We start from the raw sequence: 16,853 nt of genomic DNA, 5'->3' as shown, positions 1-16,853 counted from the left end.
GTCAAAGAATAAATATAACCCAATAAGCAACTGCTTTGCCCAGCCTAAATTTGAAAAAAAATTATTGCTATTATTTACTGTTTTGTATTTTTTTATTGTTTTGCTATCATTTCGTTATTATATTGTTGTTAGTGTAGCGACATAAAATTTAGCTTGGTCGCTAATTGTGATGATTTAGTGCAAACTTGAAAATTGAAGTTTGATTTTGAAATAAAGAGGGAGTCGCCACCGATCTTTTTTAGGTGTGATCGAACACCTAATAAATCATCTTTTTGAAAAGAAAATTTATTCTCGAACAAAACGAAGGCTAAATTTAGGTCTACGTAAAAACCAAGGTAAAGTAAGGTTCGGGAGTCGGTTACGCGCGAGGAAGGTATTAGCACCCTCGCAACACCCAAAATTGGTATCTTGTAAAACACGTGTTGTCTTGATTTTTCAAAAATACGAGTTCAATGTAACATTTAGTCGTGATCCGGTTGCAAATGAGGATTTTTAGTTTTTTCAGTTTTTTAAAAGGGTGTTCTGTCTTTAACACGAGCCGACAAATTTCATCCAACATAGCGATGGAATCTATGGCTTAATGTTTAATCGGTACATTGCCTTATTTATTAAAATTAATTAGAAGATAAGAGTAAGATTTTCGAACTAATGCAAAGCAAATTGGTAAAAATAAATAAATGATAGAACTAGAAACATATTGAAGCAAATATAAGTGTGACAAACATACTAAAAACAATAAAGATATACGCAATATTAAACGTAATACTAAAATTAAACATGAAATGGAAACAACGAATACATAAATATGATAATGATATTAAGAATATGTACGTAGAACATATATATGTAAATAATAATAGTATTAGAAATATGCTATATAATATTCGAAATATGTACATGATACGTATAAAAATACAACATTTAGAAGGTATATATATACACATAATATATGAAAATACGTATACAATACAATGTTAAAACACTTATATAATATATACATACATAACTATAATGTTGAAAGAAAACATAATAATATTAACAACAATACTAATATAAAGATATACCTATATATATTAAAGATATATACATGTATAATAAAATACATGAATAATATGATATAAAAAAAACATATACGTAATACATATAATAAAAATAATAATACATATAATGCACATAGTATAAGAATATAAGAGTATTAAAAACATTTACATAATAGTATAAAAAATACATACGTAATGCAAAGTTAAAAATAATATATGAAATATATATACATAATATCTATTAAAAGAATATACACGTAATATATATATATACGCATGTATTAAAAATAATAATGATATTAAAAAATAATTATCAACAATGTTACATAAAAGTATATATATATGAATGTTAAAATATTTATTGAAACTAAAACTAATACTAATAGTAGTAAAACTAATAATATAATATAATATAAAAATAGGTAATTAATAACACTATGATATGAATACGTATATATGCATATAAAAATGCATGCTCAAAATTCAATAATAATAATGGTACTAGAAATAATAACGAAACACACATAAATAAATAAAATATAATAATAATATTAAAATAAAGTAAATAAAAGATACTATATATAGATATATATACAATAATATAAAAAAATGTGATATATAAAAAAAATGTACATAAGGTTGTATAAAGTATATACATGATATATATGAAAACATAATATAGCATTAGAAATACATATTAGAAATGTCTCTACGTAATATGGGATTAAAAAATATACATAAATAATAATAAGTAATGAATAAATATAATGAAAATAATAAATATAAAAGTAAAAAGGGAGAAAATATAATATATAAACAAAAAAACTAGGTATAATAATGATATAAAGAAAATAAAACAATAATATGTTAAAAATAAATTATAATAATGTACAATAGTAAAAAGCATGTCTATACGTATATAATAAGATATATATTAATAATAATAATAAGGATAATATAAAATATATACATGAAATAATATAAAATATATATAACTAGTAATATAAAAAATAAGAAATATATACATGATATATACATAAACATATACGATATATATACATTAGAAATGATAATAATAATAAAAATTAATACAATACATAAATACGTACATGTATATACATATATAAATATTAAGTGAAAATCAATACTAGTACTAATAATATTATTAATAAGTATAATAATAATAATAGTATGTTAATAACAGCAATAATATATAAAATAATAATATGATAAAATAATAATAATGTATTAATAAGAATGATAATAATAAAATAAGATTATAATAATAGTATTATAAAAAAAGACATGAAAGAAATAGTAATAATAAAAATAATATTGAGATACAAAAGTTACTATAATAATAAAAATATAAAAATAAAGTAATAAAACATTACTACATATATATATACGTACATAAAGTATACACTAATACATAATAATAATAATAATAATAATAATAATAATAATAATATAGTAGTGAAATATAAAAGAAAGGGCACAACTGAAACAGAACAGAAATGGGGGGCAAATTCGAAAACAAATATATAAAAGAAAAGGACTAATTGGAACACGTCAAAACAATGGAGGGATTAAAAGTGAAAATATCCCATCCTCTCAAAACGCAGCATTTAGTGCGGGATCAAATTAAAAACGCGCTTAAATTTTAGGCTAATTTAAAAGAAATGAAAATCTGATTGCAAAAGTTTGGAAAAGCGGAAGGGTCATTCGCACAATTAGACCCTTCCGCAAAAACAAGCGGATCCTCCTAACGGGTCGGGTTGAATCGGATTGGCCCAGGGCAAAACGACGTCATTTTGTGCCCTGGGCCTTTGAACTAAAATGGCGTCGTTTCACGGGTTTATAAAACCCAAAAAAAATTCAAAAATTCCATTTTTTCTGCGTTTCTAAAAAAAAAATTGAGAGCTCTCCCCTCCCTCAGCTCTTGCGATTTCAGGTGGGATTTCGGCGCCTTCCTTCGCCGCCGACTACTGACGCCGGCCACCGCGGAAGTTCAAAAGGTAACCATTTTTTTATAATATATATTTATGTGTATAAAAAGAAAGAAATAAAAAAAATTCGAAAGAAGAAAAAAAAAAGAAAATGATACCAATCACCTTATGTTGTTTCTTTATTTTTTTTCTTGCTTTTGATTGTCTTCTGTTTTGGTCTTATTCTCTGCTTTGGTGATCTGAAATCACTTGTTTTCGTGTTCAAAAATTTAGTGTATGTGTTATCTTTTTTTGTTGAATCCTTTTTCTTTTTCGTTCGAAAAAAAATCCCCTATTAATAACACTATGATATGAATACGTATATATACATATAAAAAATGCATGCCCAAAATTTAATAATAATAATGGTACTAGAAATAATAACGAAACACACATAAATAAATAAAATATAATAATAATATTAAAATAAAGTAAATAAAAGATACTATATATAGATATATATACAATAATATAAAAAAATGTGATATATAAAAAAAATATACATAAAGTCGTATAAAATATATAACTATGACACTAAAGTATATACATGATATATATGAAAACATAATATAGCATTAGAAATACATATTAGAAATGTCTCTACGTAATATGGGATTAAAAAATATACATAAATAATAATAAGTAATGAATAAATATAATGAAAATAATAAATATAAAAATAAAAAGGGAGAAAATATAATATATAAACAAAAAAACTAAGTATAATAATGATATAAAGAAAATAAAAGAATAATATGTTAAAAATAAATTATAATAATGTACAATAGTAAAAAGCATGTCTATACGTATATAATAAGATATATATTAATAATAATAATAAGGATAATATAAAATATATACATGAAATAATATAAAAAATATATAACTAGTAATATAAAAAATAAGAAATATATACATGATATTTACATAAACATATACGATATATATACATTAGAAATGATAAAAATCAAAAAAAATTGAAAATTCTTATGTTTCAATCAGATCACGATTAAATCTTACATTGAACTCGTATTTTTGAAAATCAAGACAACACGTGTTTATAAGATACCAATTTTGGGCGTCGCGAGGGTGCTAATACCTTCCTCGCGCGTAACCGACTCCCGAACCCTAATTCTTCTCTGACTTTTAACGTAGACCTAAACTCGATCTTCTTTTTGTTTTAAAAAAGGAATCTAATAGGTGTCCGATCACATCTAAGAAAAAGGATAGGTGGCGGCTCCCTTTTTGTTAGAAAAATCGAACCTCGGTTTTTTTAAGTTTCCAATAAATCGCCACAATTAGCGACCAAGCCAAGCTAAAATTTTTACGTCGCTACAGTTACACTGTGTTTGGTTCGCCGTATTATCCAATCCATTACGCCCCGATTACGTGCGTATTACATTACGCCCCTATTCTGGCGTTTGGTTCGCTGTAATAGGTATTACGCGCGTAATCGGTTACGCCCCTAATCCCCAAATTCCCGTGTTTTCCAATCCCTTCCCAAATCGCTGTATTAGCTATTACTTCCGGCCTCCCTCCCCATCTCTCTGTTTTACCCTCCCTCCCTACCCGACCCTCTCCTCTTCCGTCCTAATCATTTTCTCCTCCCATTTCCCACTGCTTCCGTTGATTATTCTGTCCTCAGAAAAAGCTTCCATCTCATCTGGAAACAGATTCATCTGAAACTAGTAGCATTCAGGACGAGCCAGAAGTGTCTGAGCTCATTCCTCCACCAGGAAAGATTCAAAGAGGTCTGCATCATGAAGCTGAGGATGCTGATTCTAGGGATGTTACAGTGATGGAAGTGGGAAGCTCTAGTGTAGTGTCAAACGCGAGACCAAGGAGAAAATTTATTCAGAGAGCTGGGTTGGGCAACCAGGAGACTCTGGCCAGTCCATCTGTTACTTTGGCATCTCAAAGTACTTCCCAGGCATCTCGTTCCAACACAAGCAAGTATGGTTTGAGAAATCTAAGATGTAGCTCTATTTCTGATGTTGTCCTGACGGGTTGTTCGTCCTCAGATTCAAGCCTTAGCAAAAAGAAAGACATGGTAAAAAAGAGGAACTCTGATGAAGAGGCTAGTTCCTCAGCCAGGGGGAATAAGTTGAGTGGGTCATCTTTGGAGGGGCGAAACAACAGTTCTGGCCATGGTGTTTCTATTTCTAATTCAAGACGAGCCAGGAATTGGCCTCCTAACAGGGACAGCACTGTCGCTTCTTCAGTTAGGACTCGGAGGTCAAACAGTAGTTATGTTAGAGGCAGACCTCCTAACCAAACAAATGGAAATAGTTTAAGTTTGAACCAGTCCTCCGTAGTCATGCCGCTAGTTCCTCAATCTGATATACCTAACGATTTGAATGCTCCTGTTTCCACAGAAACTGTCTCCACTCTTGTTAGTCCTTATAGTCAAGCAGGTAGTATAAGTGAGGGTTTGCACAGTATCATGCAGTCTAGTCCTTCAGAAGTTGGCGTTAACCGCACCTTAGTGAACCAAGATAGCTTCCGGCGCTACAATATGGATGGTATTGCATAGGTATATTAACAGTATATCTCAGCCTGCAGTCCTAGCTCAGATTTAGAACTTTCTCATTTTTCATTGTTTCTTTGTTGCAATTAGCTTTTACCCATTAATATGTCTCAAATCATCTGTTCCATGTTTATGCAGGTATTATTAGCACTTCAGAGGATCGAACAAGATGAAGAGTTGACATATGAGGTACCTAGTCTCGAACCATCGTGCTTTGCCTGGTTCTTTTGCTGATTTCTGTTCCTGTGTTGCAGCAATTACTTGTTCTAGAGACCAGCTTGTTCCTTAATGGCCTAGACTTTTATGACCAGCATAGAGACATGAGACTGGATATAGATAATATGTCATATGAGGTTTGTTTTTGTTTTGCTATGTCAGTGCTAAGTATATATGTTTTATTTTCCGGGTTACATGCTTGTTAAAGTTGAACCACACCGTAAGCTTTATGCTGCTATCATGATAGGAATTACTAGCTCTAGAAGAGAGGATGGGTAATGTGAGCACTGGGCTATCGGAAGAAGCATTGTCGAAATGCCTCAAAAGAAGCATCTATGACACGGCATCTTCGGAGTTTGCAAATGTGAGCTATGAGGGTGAAAAGGATGATGTAAAATGCAGCATATGTCAGGTACTTTTCCTATATTACTTTCCACTATCATGCTTTTTCATTTCTTCTACTCATCTATGTATGGAATGGGATGATTTTGCACATTTGCAGGAAGAGTACGTGAATGGAGATGAAGTAGGGAGGTTGCAGTGCGAGCATAGGTATCACGTGGCATGCGTACAGCAGTGGCTGCGGGTGAAGAACTGGTGCCCTATCTGCAAAGCATCAGCAGAGAAGCCACACAATCTTCTTCATTCACCTCATGATTGAGGAACAGCCAAAGAAAGAAGGCAAAGAGGCTCTTCTTCTTTTGTACAAATTGATGGCTCTTCTTTTGTACAAATATGATTAAATTATTTATTATTGATATTAATCTTATTAAAATTTAAATAACAATAACAATAATAATTTACCAAAACAAATTTATGCTAATTATTAAGAATTTTATTAAATTATATATTTTAATTAAAATATATTTAATAATAATTATGTTTAAATATGATTAAATTATTTATTATTGATAATAATAATCTTATTAAAATTTAAATAACAATAACAATAATCATTTACCAAAACAAATTTCTGCTAAGGGTATTCTAGTCATTTTAGTTTTTTCATTATGCTATTACACCTCTATTACACTCAACCAAACACAGGATTACTATTACGCCTCTATTCCATTACATTCAACCAAACAGTTGATTTGCTATTACACAGCTTTTCCATTACACCTCTATTCCATTACACCTCTAATCCAATACACCTCTAATCCAATACAGCGAACCAAACGTGCTGTTAGTATTTAAATATTATACAAATTTTATTTTAAAATTAATTTTGTTATTATTTTAGATATATTTGTTTATTAAATTGCATATATTTTAATGTTATTTTAGCGTAATTTTATTTTAGGATTTGAAATTAGACTAATGTTGCATCCACTATTCAATACAAAAACACTCTCCTTGTTCCCAATTGGTTTCAGTTATCTTCTATTTTAATGGAAGCACAAAGCTTGTTTGGCTTTGCTCAAACTCAATAACCCTATCTTTTAATATTCATAATAATAAATGTAAATTTTTTTTATGATATCTTTAAACTTTGAGCCACTGTTAAGTCAAATCGATTTAAAGTCAATTTGGTTAGATCGGCTTTTCAAATATAAATCGGTTCGATCAATTAAAATATATTTTGGTTGATTAAGTTAAAAATCAATCAGCAAAATCGAATGTTAGATGCCTAACTGAAATGAATATTTAAGCATTTTAACAAACTCTTTAGGCCGGAGTGCAATTCTTTTTTGGTACAAAGCAAGAATAATTAAGGCCATGATAAGGTAATAAAGGCTTTTGAGGCGCATAATTCCTACTTTGTTAAGCTATCAACCACTTGTTGGATGTTGTTGGATGGTGACAAGTTGGAGGAGATGTTCGACATCCTTAAGTGTTGGTTAGAGTTTCCATCCAAGAATAATATTGGTCTATTTTTTGTCATTGCCAAGAAGCCTATAAGAGATCTTAGAGATAAGAGGATTGAGCGCAAGATAATATTCTAGCTTAGAGTTTGCTTGCAAATTTGAAATTTTTGATGGATAAGATTTAGGAGGATCTGGAGTCCTGAGCAATTGCAATTCCACCAGTCATATTGTTCTAGAGATCATGGACAACGCTTAAAGAGAGTGTCCAATCCGAACAAGGATCTCCAGTGATAAGAGAAGCTCTGGTCCTATGCAGAGGAGCCTGGGTTGGATCGAGGGGGAAAGCACCAAGGTCGAACTTGTGGAGGTCACAAATTCTAATGAGTGCACTCACAAGACTGGGATCAGCTATTCTGAAAATGATTTCGATCCTTGAGAGGGAGTCATTGAGGAGAACATCATGAGAAACCGTGGAAATACATTGGTGAATAAATTAATCCTTCTTTGGTCCAAGCTCATTTCCTATTGACAACAATAAGGAAATTTGATGTTGAACCTGACAATATCAATTTTGAAAGCGACAAAAGAGCCTTTTCCATTTGTCTTTCTTTTGATGGTGTATAAGATTTCGCTTGTAAAAATAATGTTATCAAAGATGAGGCAACATTGAACAAAGGCATTTTGGAATTCAGAGACAAGCAATGGCATAACTTTTTCGAGGCGATTAACAAGGATTTTTAAGATAATTTTGTAAGTAAAATTAAAACTGCTAATGGACTTAAAATCAATTGGACTGGTTTGAGAGTTTCCCTAGTAGATTAGGGTTGTAACGGTTTTGTTGAGTTATCTAAACAAGATACCGAAGTTGAGAAATAAAAAAGACAAGAGGAAATGATGTCATTGCCCACAATATCCCAATATTTCTAATACAACAAACTAGGTTTACCATCCATATCTAGAGCCTTAAGTCCCAATCTCGAAAACATCCTTAATTTCCTTAGCCCAAAAAATTAAATTTATTTTTTTTAAATATTTTTTTATTTTTATAAATTTTTAAAATTTATATATTATTTTTTAATAATGATTTTTTATTTTTAAATTTATTATTATATAATTTTTTGAAAATTTTTATATATTTCTTTGATTTTTTTAGAATTAAGATCAAATTGAGAGCATTTATAAATTTTAAAGGTTAACTTTTTAAAATTATGACTAAATCAATATAATATGTAAAAGTTAGGGGCTAAACTTATTATTATACAGATTCTTTTAACTACCACATCAACTTACTACTTGTGATTTTAATAGGATTAACTAAAATGACCGAATTATGCAATATAAATGCTTAAATTACAAAAAGAAAATTATTTTGAGTGCTTAAAATAATTTTTTTTATAATTGAATAACTATCCCTTTAATTTACTCAAATAATAATCAAGTTTGAAAACTAAATCAGTATTTAACAATTTTTTTTTCACTTTATTGGTTGCATATTTTGAATCAAATATCGGATACTGAAAATTTTCCAAATAAGAAATAGAAAACATAGGAATTAGTGTTTGAAAAATGGAGAGTGAACATTCTTTGAATAGAAATTCTTCATGTGCAGCTAATACTTGCGGTGAACGGCCATGCCATTCCTACAACCACCACCCTATCTTAACAGCTAATGCTTGCTTTTTCAGCTATTGCTGCACATGCCACGTATAATCACACCAAACTAACTTTAAACTACAAAATTCATCCTTAAATTTTGAAATTAAAATATACATATATATCAACCATTTAATTTCACTTAATATTTATCGATTTAGTTCGATTGAGACAATTATAGATTGAGAATTATGATGAAATAAATCTGTGATGGGATAAATCTGATTAATCAACGAACAAGTAAACTAATAAAGAAACTTGAAAATATAGAACACAAATATTTTACATGGAAAAACCCCCTCCAAAGAAGATAAAAAACTACAGGTAAAGATAATTTCATTAAAACAGCAAAAACAAAGAGTACAAATATAGAGATAAAACTAAACCTTAAAACTTGAAATAAGAATTCCCAAAACATAAGCACAAAATTCTTTGAAAGCTTATAAAAAGTTAACACCTAAATGTGTAATGGGTTATTTTTCTAGTGCGAAAATGACCTATTTATAGGCTAAATTTGTAGGTCAATAATATTAAAATAATCTACACTAATCAAAATTTAAGTGGAAAACTAATATTAAAATAACTTACACTAATTAGAGTTTAAGTGGAAAACTGAAAACAGAATTTAATTAGGAGAAGAAAAATCGAAAAATACAAGACATAACTCCACAACTCCACCTTGACTCGTATTTCCATGATGTCTTCTTTACCAAAGCCCACCGCTGGCTTATTTTAAACCATGCAGGATATTAACCAAGTCAAAGTTGTGCTTTGTAGCTAGAAGTCTTCTAGTCTTCGACTTGTGCATTGTCAAATCAAAACTGACTCAGGTCTAATAAAAAATTGCACCTAAAAGAGAAACCTTCTTATACGAAACGGTCATACTTTTTTTACTCCTATGCCCAAGTTGTCTACACTTCAAACGAGTCGACTTTGACTCTTTAATAGACGAGGGACATCCTGTTTTATCAGTCACCATTGATCCTTCCAAAACATGAAAACTATCAATCTTTTTACCTTTCATCAAAACTAAAGCCCCATGGGATACCTTAATGTCGCTTGACTTGATGTTAATTCTATAACCTTTCGAATCCAAATTTCCCAAGGAGATAAGATTTTTCTTTAAGTTAGGCATATGCCTGACATCTGACAGTGTCCTAATTCTCCCATCGTGTATCCTGATCTGAACAGTACCAATAACGATTACCTTACTAGGTGAACCATTCCCTATACGCATAACTCCACCTTCAATTGAATTGTATGTGGAGAACCAATCCCTGTTAGGACGCATGTGTGGAAAGACATCTCTAATCCAGGATCCACTCAGATGTAAGCTACCAATAAGAAATCATCACTCTTGTCATTGGTCAAATTAGCATCAACTAAATCTTCCTCATTGCTCTCAGCAACCCCTTTATTTCACAATTTGTAACAATCTACCTTGACACAACCTAACATCTTACAATAGTGACATCTCTTGTATCGCTTCCTTGATGCTACCAAAATAAAGGCTTGCCTATCTGACTTGCTATCCAAACCAAACATATTGTCAAAAGTTTGTATTTACTCAACGTATGACCCTTCACATCCTCGAATGAGAGATTATCTCTATCATAAATCAAGGTCTCCCTGAAAGACTTATATGAAGGGCGTAAAGAGCACAATAATAGCATAGTCTAATCTTCATTGTCAATCCAAACCTCAACGTTCTTTAAATTATTCAAAAGAGTAATAAATTGACTAATGTAATCTCTAAGGTGCTCACCTTCGTTCATGCGGAACGTGTACAACCATTGTTTCAACACTAATCGGCTAGCCAGAGACTTAGTCGTGTAGAGGGTTTCTAATTTTTTCCATAAAGTGAATGTCATTTTCTCCATCAAAACCTCTTGCAGCACATTATCTGTTAGACATAATTGACTCGTGGATAGAGCCTTTTTATCTAACCTATCACATTCTGATTTATCCATGCCTACAGGTTCTTCTTTATAAAGACCTTCTCAAGATCACCATGAATTAGAATTGTCATCATCTGAACTTGCCACAGATTGAAATTTGTGATGCCATCGAACTTATCAATTATAAGAATTAAAATTTATTTAATAGTAAAATGATATTTTATGATAACTAATATCTTATATAGATAAATTAATAACTAATGCCTAAATAAATCTTAATTTGAAGTTACACATATTACATATACTAGCTTATTAGCCTAGGCAACGCACGATTAGTTGTCTTTATTAATTATAACATAATAAAATTATACGTTTTCATAAATAATATAAAATAACATAGCGTATATCGTTTAACTCATTGATTGATTGAATCAATTAAATATTTTTAGATAAATATTCATAATATTCTCATTCATTTCAAGCTCTTAAACAATTTTTGTTTTCATTAATTTTAAGATGCTCATTGGAGAATGTCTTGTACATTGATCACTCTCTTATCAATTTATTCTTCAAATCTTCAGTGCATTATTCCTTTCCGTTATCTTAATGTTAGAAATTAGAGAAAAAGTTATGTTAAAACAAATGGTAAATTAGAGAATAAATGGTGCAGATATAAAGTAGTTAAAAATAATTAGAAAATAAGGTTAAAAAGCTTAAATGCCAATGATTTGATTTATATTTCTTTTTGTTGTGTTTTATAAGCTTTCAAACATGCATAAAAGGGAAGGAAGAATGGTGGATTTTTATTATCTTAATGGATTTTTCTACATTAACATTAAAAAGTATATTTGTTTTCTTTAATTATGTATGCCATTAGTTTACTGTTTTAAAAAAATGTATTTTTGACTGGTTTTAAATCCAATGGTAGCAAATAAGATTTGATATGAAACGAATTGTTGATGTTATAATTACTGTAATAATACGTCATTACTAAGGGTAAGAAAATAATATTTAAAATTTATTTCTAAAATTAAAATCTACTTTAAATATAACTTTTAAAAAAAAGGGTGTATTGTGGTCTATTAAAATTGGAAGGGATAAATGAAGTTAAGCATGATTTAAATAAAATATTCATATTTTATTATTAAATATTATTATTAAAAGAGTAATATAAATATTTTTCAATAAATATATACAAATATTGTTTAAATATAAAATTATTATTGCTGAGTATGACTCCTATTTCAGTTAAATTTAAGAAATAATCTTTCAATTAAACTCTGTCTTTTTGTTTCAATTAAACTCTCATTAGTCGATATTATTTTATTATTATTTGACCCTATAAATTTAGTCTATAAATAAGTTTTTTTACAACCATTTAGACAATTTTATTATTATTATTACTAATAATATTTATATTAATATTTTAAATATTTTTAAAAATTAAAATTAAAAGTTTATTATAAGTAATATTAGAAGTGATTCATGTTAATTTTTATATAAAAATCAAGTTATTCAGAAAACGAAAATTAATTTATTAAGAAGTGATTTATTTTTGGTTGATGAAAATATTTTATATGAAATAAATATAAAAAAAAATATTATTCATACGTTAATTTTTATGAAACAAACCCCCCATGTAATTCCAAAATGAAAATGAAAAAAATGGCTAATGCGGTATAAGAGGGAGGGAGGGAGAGGCGACAATAACAAGAAACAAAGTCTAAAGCACGATAATATATACAGGGGTATTTTGGTGATAATCTCCAAGTTGGGTGGTATACTCACCTTGAAATCGACTCATTTCTCCATAATACCCCTACGGCCCCGAAACTGATTTTCTATTCAAACTCACTCTTTTAGATCGGAAAACCATCAACCGGAGTTATTTATTTACAAATATAATTAGAATAGACATATTTTAAGCAACACCAAGTTTAATTAATATATAATTATATCACTAAATTTAATTACTAGTTAAAGTATTAATCATATAAATATTTAAATTTGTGTAAATTTAACACAAAAAACTAAAAAAACAAATCTTACTTTTATTTTATTTTTTTATATATAACTTATGTATTAGTACACAAAAAATTTCATCCCACAAAAATTTGAAATGGACTCATCGAAATTTTTGAAAAATAATTATTTTATATAAAAATAAACAAATCTCTCTCAAAACCCAAAAATTTTTAATTTTTAATTTTTAATTTTGTTTAAACGCTAATCACTTTTTTTTCAAATTTTCTTTATTCTCTTACTCTCTAGAATTGTCTCTCAATTTGGTAATAAATCTTCTTTTCTTTTTATGCTTTATTGATTAGTCTCTAGAAAATTAGGATTGTGGCTTTTCTTATAATAGATTAAGATTTTTATATAAGATTTATTTTTTTTATTGAATAATTTTGGGACTATTGATATTGTATGAGATTCCTAACATCGCGATTGAATAATAATTTTTAGAGGTTGACTAATACAAATCCTTGAAGAAATTAGGATTGATAAGAAATTGTTGTTGCTAGTGTAATTACTATAAATCTTGTGTCTGAAAATTTGATATATTGCATTCTTATGACATCAAAAAACACTTAAGTGATGTTTATTTTTTTGAAAGAAAATTACTAGTGGTATGTTGGCTTCATGGAAACCTTTATGTTTTTAAGGCTTAGGTATATTTGTTTTAAATGTTTAACAAGAATGAAAAAATATTTTAAAACAAAATCTACTAGTGAAATAGAAGAAGAATAACAAGAAAAAAAATATCATGCATTAGTTTATATGACTTTTATAAATAACTATTTACAAAATTGACCCCAAAAACCAAGTTTCTTAGCTCTGCCTCTGGTTGTCAGCGTAGAAGGACGTGAGTTCAAACGCGTTCAAGTGCGTTTTATTCTTCTATTTACAAGTTGAGGAGGGGTTATGGATAGATCCAGGGGCGAAGCCAAAAAATTACTTTAGAGAGGTTAGAAATGAATAATAAATTTTTGAGAGATCAAAGTATAATTTTATCATTATACTAACTTATGATTTAATAAAATTTAAAAGACCTCTATAGGAAATTTACCATGGGGGGCAAGACCACTGCTTGCCCCTCTCTGCTTGCCCTTGTCTTTACCTCTTAGTAGTTCTAGACCTTGTAAAAAATTTAGATTATGACACAATGATGTATATGAAAAATTTATGTAACAAATTTATAAAAAAATTTATATGAAAAATAAATGTTATTAATTGAAACAATAAAATTGAGATAATGAAAATTATGATATTGTTTTTTATACAAATCTAATAATTCCAATCATGTATATGTATTTGTATAGATAAAATATAAAAAGTGATAAATACTATCAAAATAATATTTATTATTTTGTAAAAAAAATGATTTTTAATAATTTTATAATTCATTAATGTAACTGATTTAATTGAGAAAAAGAAATTTTAGAAGTGTAACCGAAAATGGAAAAGAAGAAATGACTAACCCCACTGGTCCACTCCTTTATGGACAGTTGGATATATGTGAAAAGCATTGAAGAGGAAATTACCAAAGCTATCCTCTAAAATCTCAATATAAATGATAGATACACCAAAGCAAATAGAGAGGCAAGGGCAGTAAAAAAAGAATAGGAAGGAAATGGCGTGGTGGTTGAGGTTGGCAGTGTTGATCAGGGATTTAAATAGCGGTCCGTTACCGAAATAGCGGCCGTTATATAGCGGTAACGGCACCGGCCGAAATCGCTACTGCCGAAACCCGCTATACCCGCAATACACAATAAGTAATGTAAAATTCACGACCGCGATACCTGCAATGACCGCAATAGCATCCGTTATGTCCGCAACCGCGATAAACGCAATGCGACCGAAAACGCGACCGCGACCGCAATTTAAATCCCTGGTGTTGATGATGGTTGGAAGCCATTGGGCATGGGGGCAGTGCGAGACGAGCATCCCAAAGCTCATATCCCAATGCGGGCAATACGTAGAAGGATCAGGGCCGGAAACGACTCCATCCAAGGCTTGCTGTGATGTGATAACAAGTCTGGATATTCCATGCATGTGCAAGTACGTGACACCAGATGTTGAGAAGCTTGTGAACATGGAAAAGGTTGTGTTTGTTGCTAAATCCTGTGGATTGACACTTCAACCTGGAATGAAATGCGGAAGTACCTACTTTACATACCTTTTAACATCCTTCCATGTTCTTCTTCTTCTTCTTCTTCTTTTCATTTCATATATTTGTGATTATTTCATTTTTAACCAAGTTGTTGTTTCAGGCTTCGTTGTTCCGCCATCTGTTTGAGGAGAAGAGCTGCTGAGATGATGATGATGATTTCACAATCTGAGAATCTGAGAGATGTCAACTTTATGTATTAAATAATAATTAATAAGATTTGTCGTTATTTTCCATATCTAATTATGCCCTACTACTCTTCTTTTAACACTTTCTCATCTTGCATTTTTCCCACTCAAATCTTTGGCTTCATCCCTGAAATGACAATATAAGAAAAACCACATTTACTGACACATAAAAAGCCGTCACTATAACCATAAAAGTTGTTGGTAAAATGAGGGTAAAAAGAACAACATGGGTCACTCTCCCCCTCAAAAAAAATAGATTACATCAAAGGCTAAATTGATCTTGATCTTGTCATGTCACTTTATGATTATTCCGTTATTCATATTAGTTTTTAGTAATATAAATGAATAAAATTTTTAATAGGAATAATCAATTTGCTCTTTAATTTAACATACAATATATAAATTTTTCATAAATTAAAAACCAAAAAGTGAGAGAAATAAGTTAAATTAGATCTAGTTGTATTTTCTTAAATTATTATAATCTTCGAAGGAATTACAATATTTTTCATAACTTTTTTTTATGAAATATTACTCGATTTGTAAGTACTTATTTTTATTTATACTATAATGAAATCTTTAATAAATTTTGTTCGGCATAAGTATTCCGGATGTCCTTGTATTATTAGGGAGTGAACAAATTGACCACTCTAGAAAAAAGAGCAATTTAATAAAAAGTTAATCAATCAATTTAATCTTTTATACTATTTTAAAGTAAAGTGAACAAACAAGTTTAATTTTTTATACTATTTTAAAGTAAGCGAATAAGGATAATTGAATACGATGTTCATGACTGGTGAAGGATAATTGAATACGATGTTCATGATTGGTTGAATTTTAAAAAAGAAAATATAAAATATTTAAAAAATGTAAAAATTATAAAAATCCAAAAGTCATAAAATATAATAATAAATTAAAATTTTCATAAAATCTTAAAATTTATATAAAAATTAAAAAGGAACCTTATAACAAGCTCTAAAGTTTCAGAAAAATTCAAGAGTAAAAAACATTTATAGAAAATCCAATTATTTTCAGAATTATAAAAATTCAAAAAATATATAAAATATTCTTTGAATTTTCTAAAATTTTCTAAAAATTAACTATAAAAATAAAATATATATTATAAAAAACTTTGAAATTTCGAAAATACTTAAAAGAAAAGATATTTTTAAGGAATATATGTCAAATTTTTTTTCTGATTGGAGCGGGGAAAATTCCATAAAAAAACAATTTATGACATATTCTGTTAAAATTATTAAAATCTATAAGTGATTAAAAAGATTTACAAAAAAAAATCTTTTACGGAATTTTTTGTATTTTTTTTAAAATTTTGGAAAATTTTTAAAAAGTTTCTGAAATTTATAAAT

General features: G+C 28.8%; 1 protein-coding gene and 1 pseudogene across 2 annotated transcripts; both read left to right on the top strand.

Annotated features, from left to right (window-relative positions):
* Positions 1-4,658: 4,658 nt before the first annotated feature.
* LOC107920619 (E3 ubiquitin-protein ligase MBR2-like) lies at positions 4,659-6,490 on the top strand (annotated as a pseudogene).
* An 8,226-nt stretch (positions 6,491-14,716) lies between these two features.
* LOC121232230 (uncharacterized) lies at positions 14,717-15,535 on the top strand. 2 transcript variants are annotated; one of them, XM_041117824.1, is made up of 2 exons: positions 14,717-14,788; positions 15,026-15,535. In XM_041117824.1, the coding sequence occupies exons 1-2, from the start codon at positions 14,765-14,767 to the stop codon at positions 15,428-15,430; spliced, it is 429 nt and encodes a 142-aa protein (XP_040973758.1). In that variant the 5' UTR covers positions 14,717-14,764; the 3' UTR covers positions 15,431-15,535. The 2 variants fall into 2 exon arrangements, with proteins under 2 accessions (XP_040973758.1, XP_040973759.1); XM_041117825.1 differs by having other exon boundaries at positions 14,725-15,293; positions 15,405-15,535.
* Positions 15,536-16,853: the final 1,318 nt, after the last annotated feature.

This window comes from Gossypium hirsutum, chromosome A07 (assembly GCF_007990345.1).
Source record: "Gossypium hirsutum isolate 1008001.06 chromosome A07, Gossypium_hirsutum_v2.1, whole genome shotgun sequence".
Taxonomy (NCBI): domain Eukaryota; kingdom Viridiplantae; phylum Streptophyta; class Magnoliopsida; order Malvales; family Malvaceae; genus Gossypium; species Gossypium hirsutum.
The sequence above is the reverse complement of the archived record's forward strand: the minus strand, read 5'-3'. Positions and strand labels throughout refer to the sequence as shown.

What these genes read in the sequence shown, in the direction of transcription:
- LOC121232230 (XM_041117824.1), top strand. Translation starts at nt 14,765, where the DNA reads ATGGCGTGGTGGTTGAGGTTGGCA. An exon ending in CGTGGTGGTTGAGGTTGGCA is followed by an intron (nt 14,789 to 15,025) that starts GTGTTGATCAGG and finishes TTTAAATCCCTG; the next exon opens with GTGTTGATGATGGTTGGAAG.